This window comes from Euphorbia lathyris, chromosome 6, assembly GCF_963576675.1.
Source record: "Euphorbia lathyris chromosome 6, ddEupLath1.1, whole genome shotgun sequence".
In the NCBI taxonomy this organism is placed as follows: Eukaryota; Viridiplantae; Streptophyta; class Magnoliopsida; order Malpighiales; family Euphorbiaceae; genus Euphorbia; species Euphorbia lathyris.
In genome coordinates this window covers 36277870-36291407 of record NC_088915.1, presented here as the reverse complement: position 1 = coordinate 36291407, position 13538 = coordinate 36277870, and the positions used below count along the sequence as shown (strand labels likewise).

Below are 13538 nucleotides of genomic sequence, written 5' to 3'. Positions count from 1 at the left end.
TTCGGTTAGGTTCGGTTCTCATTTTAGGTGTTATTCGGTTTTCGGTTATTTCGGTTCGGTTCGGTTTTTAGACCGAACCGACCGATGAACACCCCTAGCGAGAGGTATGGAATCTGGATAACGACAGAAATGGAATTTCATCTCTGAAAGATGAAACTATAACAACAATTGTTTAATAAAAATAAAAGCGAGAGGTATGGAACCTGGGTAACGACAGAAATGAAATTTCATCTCTGAAAAATGAAACTATAACAACTATTGTTTAATAAAAAGAAAACAACAACACAATTGAGAACAAAAATAACTACAACATATGAAAAAAATCGAAAAATTACCTTGAGAAACATAAGAATTTCTCGTAATTTTTGACACTTTTGTGTTTTCCGGTTTTAGTTGTTCATGCATCTTCTATTTCTGTCGAATTTCTTCAATTGAAGCTTATCAGTTTGGAAAAAAAAGACAAATAAAAAAGAAAACATGGATAAGATAGCGAGAAGTATAGAACCTGGGTAACAACAGAAATGAATCTGAAAGATGAAACTATAACAACTATTGTTTAATAAAAATAAAACAACAACATAATTGAGAACAAAATAACTACAACATATGAAAAAAATCGAATATTTACCTTCAGAAATATAATACTATCTATCGTGACCAATGAATATAATGATGGAATACTATCTATCATGCTTTATATAGAAGTTTATTTGTGACTTTTGGATTTCCTTTGCTTGATGTTTTTTCATCTTCCCGTAACTCTTGTTTTCTTTTATTATTTTAATTAATAGGCTAGTAATTATTTAATATATTATAAATATAAATTTGTTATTTTTAATTAATTAACTATTTATTTTTAATTAATTAAATATTTTTAATCTGATTTTTTACTACGTTGACAACTCATCAAAAAGACCTCTAAAACACTTCTTCTCATTTCTCTCTGCTTCCGTAATTATATATAGTATAGACATAGATAGATTACCACAAATGTAACTCTTAGCTTTTAGTGCATTTAAATATATTTTATTACAAATAAACCCTTAATAAAGTTGTTTACTTCCTCCGTTTGTTATTATATGACGTTTTAGATTTTTTAATTTGTTCTTATTTATATGTTGTTTTGTATTATCAATGCATTTTTAATAATATTTTTTCTAATTTATCCATATCTATACCTATACTATATATAATTACGGAAGCAGAGAGAAATGAGAAGAGGTGTTTTAAAGGTCTTTTTGATGAGTTGTCAACGTAGTAAAAAATCAGATTAAAAATATTTAATTAATTAAAAATAAATATTTAATTAATTAAAAATAACAAATTTATATTTATAATATATTAAATAATTACTAGCCTATTCAATAAAATAATAAAAGAAAGCAAGAGTTACGGGAAGATGAAAAAAAACAAAGCAAAGGAAATCCAAAAGTCACAAATAAACTTCTATATAAAGCATGATAGATAGTATTCCACCATTATATTCATTGGTCACGATAGATAGTATTATATTTCTGAAGGTAAATATTCGACTTTTTTTCATATGTTGTAGTTATTTTGTTCTTAATTATGTTGTTGTTTTATTTTTATTAAACAATAGTTGTTATAGTTTCATCTTTCAGATTCATTTCTGTTGTTACCCAGGTTCTATACCTCTCGCTATCTTATCCATATTTTCTTTTTTATTTGTCTTTTTTTTTCCCAAACTGATAGCTTCAATTGAAGAAATCCGACAGAAATAGAAGATGCATGAACAACTAAAACCGGAAAACACAAAAGTGCCAAAAATTACAAGAAATTTTTATGTTTCTCAAGGTAATTATTTGATTTTTTTTCATATGTTGTAGTTATTTTTGTTCTCAATTGTGTTGTTGTTTTCTTTTTATTCAACAATAGTTGTTATAGTTTCATTTTTCAAAGATGAAATTCCATTTCTGTCGTTACCTAGATTCCATACCTCTCGCTACCTTATCCATGTTCTCTTTTTTATTTGCCTTTTTTTTTCAAAATGACTAAAATAAAGATTTTGTAAATTTGTATTCTTTTTTAGTATATGTTGCTAGGTGTTATCGTTTCGATTGCTAACTCTTAACTAAAATTTAGATTTTCGGCTTTATATGAACTCAATTTTTGGCTTTCTCGATTGTGTTGTTGTTTTATTTTTATTAAACAATTGTTGTTATAGTTTCATCTTTCAGAGATGAAATTCCATTTCTGTCGTTATCCAGATTCCATACCTCTCGCTACCTTATCCGTGTTTTCTTTTTTATTTATTTATTTTTTAAAATGACTAAAATAAAGATTTTGTATATTTGCATTCTTTTTTAGTATATGTTCCTAGGTGTTATCGTTTTGATTATTAACTCTTAACTAAAATTTAGATTTTCGGCTTTTTATGAACTCAATTTTTAGTTCTAATTGAAGTTAGATTAATTTTTCTAATTCGGAACATGTTGAAATCCACTCATTTTTTTAGTTTGAGTTTAGCTAATTAATATGGATTGTATTTTTTATTTTTATGCATTTTGGTACAAATAGATATAAAGTTTCACACGATAGTTGTTCATTGAAGTTTGAGACATATTAAATAAAATATTAAAGAGATATTGGAATATTATACTTACAATGAAGTTTATTTCAATATAAATTATGTTATATTATTATTATCAAAAAGTTATTTTTTCCCAATTTTCTAGACAATGAGATTGTAAGCGTCTAATACGCTTGATAAGATGTTTATTCTTGAAGAATGTGGATTATGCTAGATACGAATTCAAAATCAAGGTAAATAAAAATAAATTTTGATGCTCAAAAGCCTAAAAATGTGCATTAATTATGGATATTGAGATAATTGCTTTTGCAACATTGGCTTATATAATTTTTAACTATTATATTATGGTTCGTACAAAATTGTTAGTATTTCAAGAGTTTTTAACAGGTGAAAATGAAACATGATCATAGGACAAATTATTGAAAAATATTAATTAAGAAAATATTATTATTTGAATCTCTTCAAATTCTAAAATATTGAGCATAATGATTCTAATTAATATAATTAATTTCACATATTAATTATAAAACGTTTTTTTTTATACTGAGTGGGTACAATTGCGATTTAATTCTATTTAACTAAAATTAATTTATGGACTTAATACTTCATTAAGAAAAAATAAAATGTTTAATTAATGGGCAAAAAATATTTTCACTCTCATCTTTATACGCTTATGTCTCGACATTCTCTCTTATTTGCAAAAAAAAAAAAAACCCGAGAGGAAGATGGTTCTCTCCTAATTATCTTTTTCGTCCCTTCATTTTTTTTTTCAATTCTTTTGTTTGTTTTTCTTACTTACAAAATTCAAGAATATATAATTATTAGAAAATATTAATGAAGTCAAATAAGTGATATCTGCGAGTATGGCTGATATTCTATATAGTGAAAGAATGAAGAACAAATTAATCGAATGTCTTGATGAGATATTACGAGATGCAAATAAGAGAAATTATCATCTTAAACTGATTCAATTAGATATATTGGGTTATTGTAGCAGAATGAATAATTGAATTCGAATACTTGGTGATCATGAAATTCCATCAACCAAAATAATTATCATAAAGATGAATTTGTGACTAATTCTTACGAATTTTATTTTTTTATATGTAACATATTGAATTGATAAAGTTTCTTCATATGCAACATTAGAAAAGTATTGATTGTAATAGTTTATAGAATAATATATTGATGTTCCTTCCATTTTAACATAGATTGTAATTCTTTTGTATCGTAAATATAATATTTAATTTTAATTGTAGTTTAATTCAATTTTTGTTTAACCTATATTGTAATTCTTTTGTATCGTAAATATAATATTTAATTTTAATTATAGTTTAATTCAATTTTTAGTTTTTTTATTATATTCTAAAATATTTTTTAATTAATCTGCTATTTTATTATTATTGTTTCACAGAATATTTGGAATATAAAAATGTATTAAAATTCCTAAAAAGTACAAATCATTGTATTTTGTAAAAATAAATAAATCATTTATCTTTATTTAAAATTCTATAAAAAAAAAGTAGTCAATTATTTTTAAAATTAATTTAATTTGAATTATCATTAAAAATATATATTAATTTCAAATATACATAATATAAATTTTTTTCATATAAAATTATTTAAAAGTAAATATGTCAATTTATTTATTTATCTAAATTATATAAAAGTTTCATACCCCGTGCCTCGCACGGGTTTTCGACTAGTTTATAATAATAAAGAGATATAATTATTATTGCGAATAAGCCATAAAAATTAAGATGAGGGACAAATTTGCACTAAAAAAATTAGAAAAAACAGTATATTAATCATTTTAATAGTCTCATCAATATTATTAGTTTTAATAAAAACCTCCCATATAAAAAAAAAAAAAAACAACAAAACAACGGATGGAATAATTTGGAGAAAAGATTAATTGGTTGTAGGACAGTTATGGTTTGTGCAGACATCTTTGAGTACTTGTTGTGTTTGGGAGAAAGAAAAGACAAAAGAAGCTTATTCTTTTTGAACCATACAATACAATACAATATAATAAAGTCAGGCGTTGAATTTTCATGTTTTATGATTTTGCTGCGCTGCTCAGTTCGAACAAGTAGCAGATTCGAGTTAGGAACTCTTTTAATCATCTTCCATTTCCACTAGGATAGGAATTACAATTAGCTCTGCTCTATATATATATATAAGCTTCGTTAAGCTTCCACAATTCAATACTACCATTCCAACATTTTCAACTTAACATGGATCTCTCCACCATTTACAAAGATCCCAATTCACCTGTAGAAGCCCGTGTTAAAGATCTTCTTTCCAGAATGACTGCCAAAGAAAAGATTGCCCAGATGACCCAAATCGAGCGCACTGCAGCCTCTACTTACTACCTTCGCGACTTCGCCCTCGGTAAATCCACCATTCACTTACTCTTTAATTAATTCAACTTAATTCTTTACGACATTTTTTCATATATTTGCTGGGCTACTAGGGAGTTTGCTTAATGTTGGAGGTAGTGCACCCTTTGAGGATGCATTGTCATCTGATTGGGCGGATATGGTTGATGGCTTTCAGAATATTGCACTTCAATCGCGATTAGGTATACCAATTCTATATGGAACTGATGCTGTACATGGTAACAACAATGTCTATGGTGCTACAATATTTCCTCATAATGTTGGCCTTGGAGCCACCAGGTCAGTTCTGCTCTTTCTTCAATTACGAATAGAATACCTCCATTTTATACATTTTTAGTTAACTTTAAACTAACCAATTGATTCTGCCATAGAGTCAGTATGGAGTTTACTTATATTGTATGTTATGTTGTTCCTGAACTCTAATGCCGTATTGTTATTCAGAGATGCAGATTTGGTACAAAGAATAGGCGTTGCTACGGCTCTGGAAATTAGGGCAAGTGGCATTCAATATACATTTGCCCCATGTGTAGCTGTAAGTTGTTTATCATATTATTTGGCTCTTCTTCTTAACTTCTCTAGTTTTAACTTTTATTAGAAGGAAGCAATTGAATTCTTTAAGCTATTGTAAATGACATTTTTTACTGCTTGCTAAAGTTACCAACATGGAATAATTTTAGTAGAAAGAAGCACTGGAACCTAGAAGAATATGTGACAAATAATTTTAACATGGAATGCTGCTATTTATTCTTTATACTGCTTAGAAATTTAATGAAATTTCTTTCCGACAGGTATGTAAGGATCCTCGATGGGGAAGATGCTATGAGAGTTACAGCGAGGATACCAACTTAGTTAGAAAGATGACCTCTATCATTTCTGGCTTGCAAGGACAGCCACCTGAAGGACACCCCAATGGCTATCCTTATTTAGCAGGAAGGTAGAGCAGTTGCCCATCAAATTTTCTTCTTTTGCCTGTTGGTTTTAGAAGGTATGCTGAGAAGGAAGGGGGTACATTGGATTCCTTATAAAAACTTGGACTGCACATAAAAAGCAGAGTTGGCAATATCCATTGCTTTAAAGCAATAGTGGATAGAAATAGAGAAAGCAAACTCAATTTTGAGACATTCAGTCATCTTCTTGAGAATTCCCAGCTAGAGTCTTACTTCTAACCCAAATCTCCTTACAGGAGATGGAGAGCGACCTCTGCAGCTAGTCCTTTGGTGATACCCCCCACCAAAGCCTCAGCTTCTTGATGCAATCCCTTTTGCAGCAATTCACTCATAAACTTTCAATTCTTTTGATAATAATGCTGATGTTTAAATTTTAGATACAAAATATTATCTTAAGAAAACATAGGTTTTATGTATAACTCTCCTAAATAAAGCCTTGTCCTCTGTTTTTTCCTGTCACTTTAAATAAGGTTAGTTGCTGTAATTTTAGAGGCATCTGTTGGGTAGATAGGTTGTAGATATTCTTAAACTGGTATTTTAGCACACTGAACATTTTATATGTTAACTATTCAAACTATAAATTGCATGTATTAAGTTCTCACAGCTCTAAGATGCGCATGTGAGGGGAGATTTTAAGCATGCATGTTTCTTTCTAATAGCATAAAATTCTGACTGGGTGCTAAGCAAATGATTTCTTCAAAAGTTCTTGATCATTCTTGTAGTTAGGTTCTTAGGACGTCATTTGATGATAAAAAAAGGGCGGCCCGGTCGTCCCCGCTGAGCGAGGGTCCGGGGAGGGGTCCCACCACAAGGGTGTACTGGGGGCAAGCCTTCCCCTGCCAATTTATTTGGCAATAGCTAAAATATATTAAAGAACCAAGCCAGAAATTTTTCCATCTAACATTTTAGATGTATCTGGTGTTTTCACCTGTCAGCGTAGCGATCTTCTAGACATCAGATGGATGGAATGTTATTATTTTCTGCATAATAAATTATGTAGAATTTTCTGTTTTAAATTATTAATCCCATTATATAACCTTTCTGGCTACGAAATTCCAGAAACAATGTGATTGCGTGTGCTAAGCATTTTGTTGGAGATGGGGGCACCCACAAAGGTATCAATGAGGGGAATACCATACTTCCATATGAGGATCTAGAGAGGATCCACATGACACCTTATGTGGACAGTATTTCACAAGGTGTTTCCACTATTATGGCATCCTATTCAAGTTGGAATGGGCGTCAACTGCATGCTGACCATTTTCTTCTGACAGAAATTTTGAAAAATAAGTTAGGTTTTCAGGTAATAATTGATGTTTCTCTTCAACTGCAACATACTAAAATGATGGTTCCATTTCTCTTTATCAAAATGTAGTATTATCATTGAACATTTAATTTCGACTATGATCTGAAAAATTTCTATGTTCTATTACCCTCATAAATGCTCACTTTTTACTTCTTATTGTGGGTTATATGCAACTTCGCTAGACGGATCAAGTTTACCCCTCCTTGTGTTTCCAATAATTTTTTCTCTTTTCAAGGGAAGTTTAAGGTTTTGATTACCTTGAAAGAACAGCACTTAGGCAGTGCATAACGTTTTACTTTAGTTTATAGAATTGAAATTTCTGGGCATCTAGATATGTTTTGAGAAATGCTTTATGGCAGGGCTTTGTGATTTCAGACTGGGAAGGATTAAATCGACTTAGCCAGCCTCGTGGCTCAAATTTGCGGAAGTGCATTTCAACTGCTGTTAATGCTGGAATCGACATGGTAGAGACTACACCTTATTATAGTAGACCCAGAAATTATGCACCTTCCTTGACGTGTGTCTCCATTTTCTGCAGGTAATGGTGGGTCATAAACATGAACAGTTCGTGGATTGTATGTTCTCTCTGGTGGAATCCGGGGAGATACCAATGAAAAGAATTGATGATGCTGTTGAACGAATACTGAGAGTAAAATTTGTTGCTGGTCTTTTTGAATACCCCTTTGCTGATAGATCATTACTGGATACAGTTGGTTGCAAGGTATAGTTTCTGAACGTTTTGGCCCTTGTCTAATGTACACCATTCACATACTTGTCTAAGTGCATGGTCTATCCTTTGCTCTCGAGATTTTGTTATTTTAGACTTATCGTCTATTTCTGTTGGGATAATACGGTTACAGTTCCACCAAAGTTAACTGCTCAAGATGTTGTCAAATGGTGAATTCATGTGTTGTGTTCATAGTCAAACCCTTAACTAGAACAAAATGGAACCATAATTTTATAATGCCATTAGTATCATTGGAATGACACTGAAGAAATTGTAAGAGATGAAGAGAGGGACTAGAAACTAAAAAAAGAGTCAAAGTTCTACGACTGCTCGATGTGAGTTATAGGTTCAAGGAGGAATTGATAATGCAAACAAGCTAACAAACAAGGGCACTACTGAAAAGTAAAATTGAGTTTCTATTATAAGGTCTTGGATCAGTCCAGCTAAGATTGGGATATGGAGAAAGAGCTAAAACCCTTTCTGTGCCTCATCCTATGTTCCAAAAAAGGGAAAACTGAACAAGGCTTAGTTATTGCAACTCTAAATTTTATCTAAAATTAGCCATGCTAGATAGGGATATTTGGAGATGAGAATGATGCTTTGAAGTAGCGGGAAAAGAATTCATAATATGAATAAACATGTACTACAACCCATAGACTAGTACCTGTACCAGATACACCTAATGATGTCCAAGTAACATGGAAATAGGAGATCCTAATAGGGGATCTAAGCATTTCCTTTCCCTATTGCTACAGTATAAAGTTATTTTGGGTCATCCATGCTATTGAACATATCATTTTAGTGCAAGTTTGAATTACTCAATTGAAAATTCTTGAAATTTCGTTTTGATTTTTTATCTTTTGACAGCTACATAGAGAATTAGCACGTGAAGCAGTTCGCAAATCTTTGGTTCTCTTGAAAAATGGAAAGCATCCAGAGAAACCTTTTCTTCCTCTAGATAAAAATGCTAAAAAGATTCTTGTTGCTGGAACGCATGCTGATGACCTTGGATATCAGTGTGGAGGATGGACCAAAGATTGGAATGGGAAGAGTGGCAAGATTACTATTGGTATGCTTTTATTGATCTACTCCAAGCGTATAAATATTAATGATATATATGCATGCGTGTATGAGATAGAGAACTTTCTTATTTTCACTCATGAGGTTTGAATTTAGGAGTTCCTTGCATTAGTTTAGTATTGGTGGTCATAATCCATTTTCCTGCCTACATGTCCTTTCATACTTTGCTCCCAGCTTAGCTGTCCTACACACACTCACTCACCAGAGTAAGAGGGTACATAGTTGAACTGCCCCCCACCACCCAAATGATAAAAGTACATGAAGTACATTATTTCAATTACACAAGTGCAAAAGAAAAGAATAAATAAGCAAAACAGAAAAGAAGTTTTTTCTTCATATTATTGAATAATTGATTCTTTAAAATGCATAATAATGAAAAATGCACTTCAGTAATTCCTTGTGAAATTAAAAAATTCAGTTCAAGGATATAATTGTTTTGTTCAGTAAAGAATTACGCTTAACCTAAGCAATTAACATAAAGAAATTATTATTTCTAATGCTTTGGTTATTTGATTTTGGATTTTGTAATTATTTCTTTTAGTTACAATTTATTAAGCTGTTTTCGAAATTTGTCATCATTTTGTTAGCCAGCTAAACAAAATGAATTTCACAAATCACATGTTTCCTTGTATTGATTATCTATTTTTTAGTAACTCAAATATCTGAAAAGTACTCCCTATGTAGGAAGATAAAAAAAAAGCCAAATAAACAATTAAAAATCATACAATAAAATATAGGCCTTTGTATTGTGTCGCACCCTGGCTTTCGGTTATAAAAAAACTTAAAAATGGGCCCGGACAAAAATGGGTATCTACATATTGCAAATTTGGGTATAAGATATTGTGATGCGATAAGGAAGTCGTTCCCACCAAGTTTACATTATACTTTTCTACCTAGATTAGGACTCTGTATAGCTTCGGTCTCCTAGGTATAGGTTTGGTTTTCCTTTTATGTGTTGGTTTAAGTTTCGGACTCTTTGTGTCCTTACCAAACCAAAACTCTGTGGTATTTATATTGGTTTACTTCTATCGTGTAATGACATTTCTTTTAGTTACAATTTATTAAGCTGTTTTCGAAATTTGTCATCATTTTATTAGCCAGCTAAACAAAATGAATTTCACAAATCACATGTTTCCTTGTATTGATTATCTATTTTTTAGTAACTCAAATATCTGAAAAGTACTCCCTATGTAGGAAGATAAAAAAAAAGCCAAATAAACAATTAAAAATCATACAATAAAATATAGGCCTTTGTATTGTGTCGCACCCTGGCTTTCGGTTATAAAAAAACTTAAAAATGGGCCCGGACAAAAATGGGTATCTACATATTGCAAATTTGAGTATAAGATATTGTGATGCGATAAGGAAGTCGTTCCCACCAAGTTTACATTATACTTTTCTACCTAGATTAGGACTCTGTATAGCTTCGGTCTCCTAGGTATAGGTTTGGTTTTCCTTTTATGTGTTGGTTTAAGTTTCGGACTCTTTGTGTCCTTACCAAACCAAAACTCTGTGGTATTTATATTGGTTTACTTCTATCGTGTAATGACATTTCTTTTAGTTACAATTTATTAAGCTGTTTTCGAAATTTGTCATCATTTTGTTAGCCAGCTAAACAAAATGAATTTCACAAATCACATGTTTCCTTGTATTGATTATCTATTTTTTAGTAACTCAAATATCTGAAAAGTACTCCCTATGTAGGAAGATAAAAAAAAAGCCAAATAAACAATTAAAAATCATACAATAAAATATAGGCCTTTGTATTGTGTCGCACCCAGGCTTTCGGTTATAAAAAAACTTAAAAAATGGGCCCGGACAAAAATGGGTATCTACATATTGCAAATTTGGGTATAAGATATTGTGATGCGATAAGGAAGTCGTTCCCACCAAGTTTACATTATACTTTTCTACCTAGATTAGGACTCTGTATAGCTTCGGTCTCCTAGGTATAGGTTTGGTTTTCCTTTTATGTGTTGGTTTAAGTTTCGGACTCTTTGTGTCCTTACCAAACCAAAACTCTGTGGTATTTATATTGGTTTACTTCTATCGTGTAATGACAAGTTGATTTACCACAGAAATCAATATCTCACATGATGAACAGTATTATTAAATTACTAATATATTATATTCATCTTATTTTATACTTTATTGCTTAAAAAAATGCAAAACCAGATATAATAGTTTTTCTTGTTAAATTCTTTATTTTGTAATGCTGCAAATAAATGTGAGCATTTCACTTATGATATAATTCATATTTTAGGGACAACCATCTTGGATGCCATTAGAAGTATAGTGGGGAAGCATACAGAAATTGTTTATGAAAAAATTCCATCAACAGACACTTTAGCAAGCAAAGATTTTTCATATGCCATTGTAGCTGTTGGTGAAGGTCCATATGCTGAATTCACCGGGGACGATTCCAAGCTTGTGATCCACTTCAACGGAACTGACATAATTAGCTCAGTTGCTGACAGAATTCCCACCTTGGCAATTTTGGTATCTGGTAGACCTGTAACATTAGAGGCAGGGATTTTAGAGAAGACAGATGGTTTAGTTGCTGCTTGGTTGCCTGGATCCGAAGGAGCAGGAGTTGCAGATGTCATATTTGGAGATCATGAATTTAAGGGACGGCTGCCAGTATCATGGTTTAAGAATGTGAAACAACTCCCGATGAATATTGAAGATAATTCTTATGATTCTCTGTTCCCCTATGGGTTTGGGTTGACACACAACAATGAGAAGCTTAACGAATAAATTATGGGTGTAAAATAGGGTCAATTCACCACAATCTCAATTGATCATCATCATCATCATTCGTGTATATAGGGCCTGTATCTGTTGTTTCATTGCAGCTTGAGAAAAGATAATAAACTTGGAAAGTGAAGGTGGGAATTATAAGATTGGTTAGACACATAGGATAGGATCACAGTTGACATGTATAAGAAAATAAGGGTTGAGAAGACAAAGAATTGCATTGCAGCATCAGATTCCACATGGTATGTCCATATTTTTTTTATGTTTTCCAAAAGATGCCTCAAGTTGTGCTAGTGTAGTCTGTTTGTTTCAGTTCAGTTGTGTGTGGGTGTCTGTATTCTTATATATTTATGGAAGGAAATCAATACTTTCATCTTTTTATTATTGTGATGGTAAATATTCTTTATTATATATTTCTGGAGCAGAGAAGCTGCTTAAAGAATAAAAATTGCCTGACTGAACAGAAATAGAGCTTCAAGGGCATTGCATATAAAAGTAGTAGAATAGTCCATGCCATGGAAAATAAGAATAAAGTCTTTGTTACACTTACACAAGTTGCAGAAAGAAAGGCAGCTTTTTTTTTGGGGGGGGAGGGTGGGTGGGTTAGTTTTGTCTTTTGCTGCAGAAAAAAAGTAGGTTGAAATGACCCAAAGAAATAAGATATTGATGATAGGTGAATTTGGGGGAGAGTGAATATACCATATCCATATGCTAATGACAGGAGTGGAGTGGTTAGTACTTGATGGTTGCTTCTCTCTCTCAAATAAAAACACTACCAATATGGGTTCAGACAGCAACAATTCACCATTCATTTTTTTTTTTTTTTTTAACTTTGTTGTTTCATACTAAACTCTTAGTATAATGTGGACAAAGGACCTTTGATTACCACTTACAACTTAATTGCACCCAGAGTTACAAAAATTTGGAGTTTGCATTTCATTTTGTTTCGATAAAGTTGTTACATTGCTTTTTATTTGAATAAAGTTATCATGTTATTTCAGATATAAAAATCACTTGAATAGTAACATAATAACCACCTTAGAAATTATTTACTTATACGTATGACATGGTAGTCACGTGACAACCAAAAAAATAAAAATTATATTTATTATTTACTTAATTCATCGGTTTGAAACTGCCACATGATAGCCAAAAAAATATATTTTGTAATTCTTTTTAGTTGTCACGTGACATACATGTTGCCAAGTGATTATCATGTTATATTTGATAGTTCTTTCTAATGTAATTGTCCCTTCACCATGCTAATAATTTTTTATTAGAATTGGTTGGAATGACTTTATTCAAATAAAAAACAAAGTTCAATAATTTTAATGAAGAAAAAAAAAAGTTTAGTAGCATTTTTAAACTTATTTTAAACTGTAGTGACTATTAATGCAATTTATTACACTTTGACATTTTTTTTAATAATTTATTCAATTGTTCTTTTTTTAAGTTTTGTGACCGAAGTTTTTTCACTACTCAAACTAACTTTACTTTAATTAAGACGATAAAGATAAAATTTGATGCTAACATTTTTAAAAGAACGCAAATTTAGTCTTAACGTATGAAATAATACAAATTTAACTCTAACATGCCAAGGACGTTCAATTTTAGCTATTCATTATCAAAAAAATTGAAAAAAATTAATTTACCTATTATTTAACTATCAAATTAAACTTTTTAAATAAATTTCTTAATAATACAGCAAACATATCTCAAAAACAAAAAATGTTAGAATCAAATTTCACGATTATCCATCAATTATAAT

The 13538-nt window shown here is 30.7% G+C and overlaps 1 protein-coding gene across 1 annotated transcript; it reads left to right on the top strand.

Annotated features, from left to right (window-relative positions):
* Positions 1-4540: 4540 nt before the first annotated feature.
* LOC136233144 (uncharacterized) lies at positions 4541-12154 on the top strand. Its single transcript, XM_066022732.1, has 9 exons — positions 4541-4945; positions 5028-5232; positions 5395-5485; positions 5742-5887; positions 6960-7203; positions 7566-7670; positions 7745-7927; positions 8801-9002; positions 11277-12154. The coding sequence occupies exons 1-9, from the start codon at positions 4789-4791 to the stop codon at positions 11768-11770; spliced, it is 1827 nt and encodes a 608-aa protein (XP_065878804.1). The 5' UTR covers positions 4541-4788; the 3' UTR covers positions 11771-12154.
* Positions 12155-13538: the final 1384 nt, after the last annotated feature.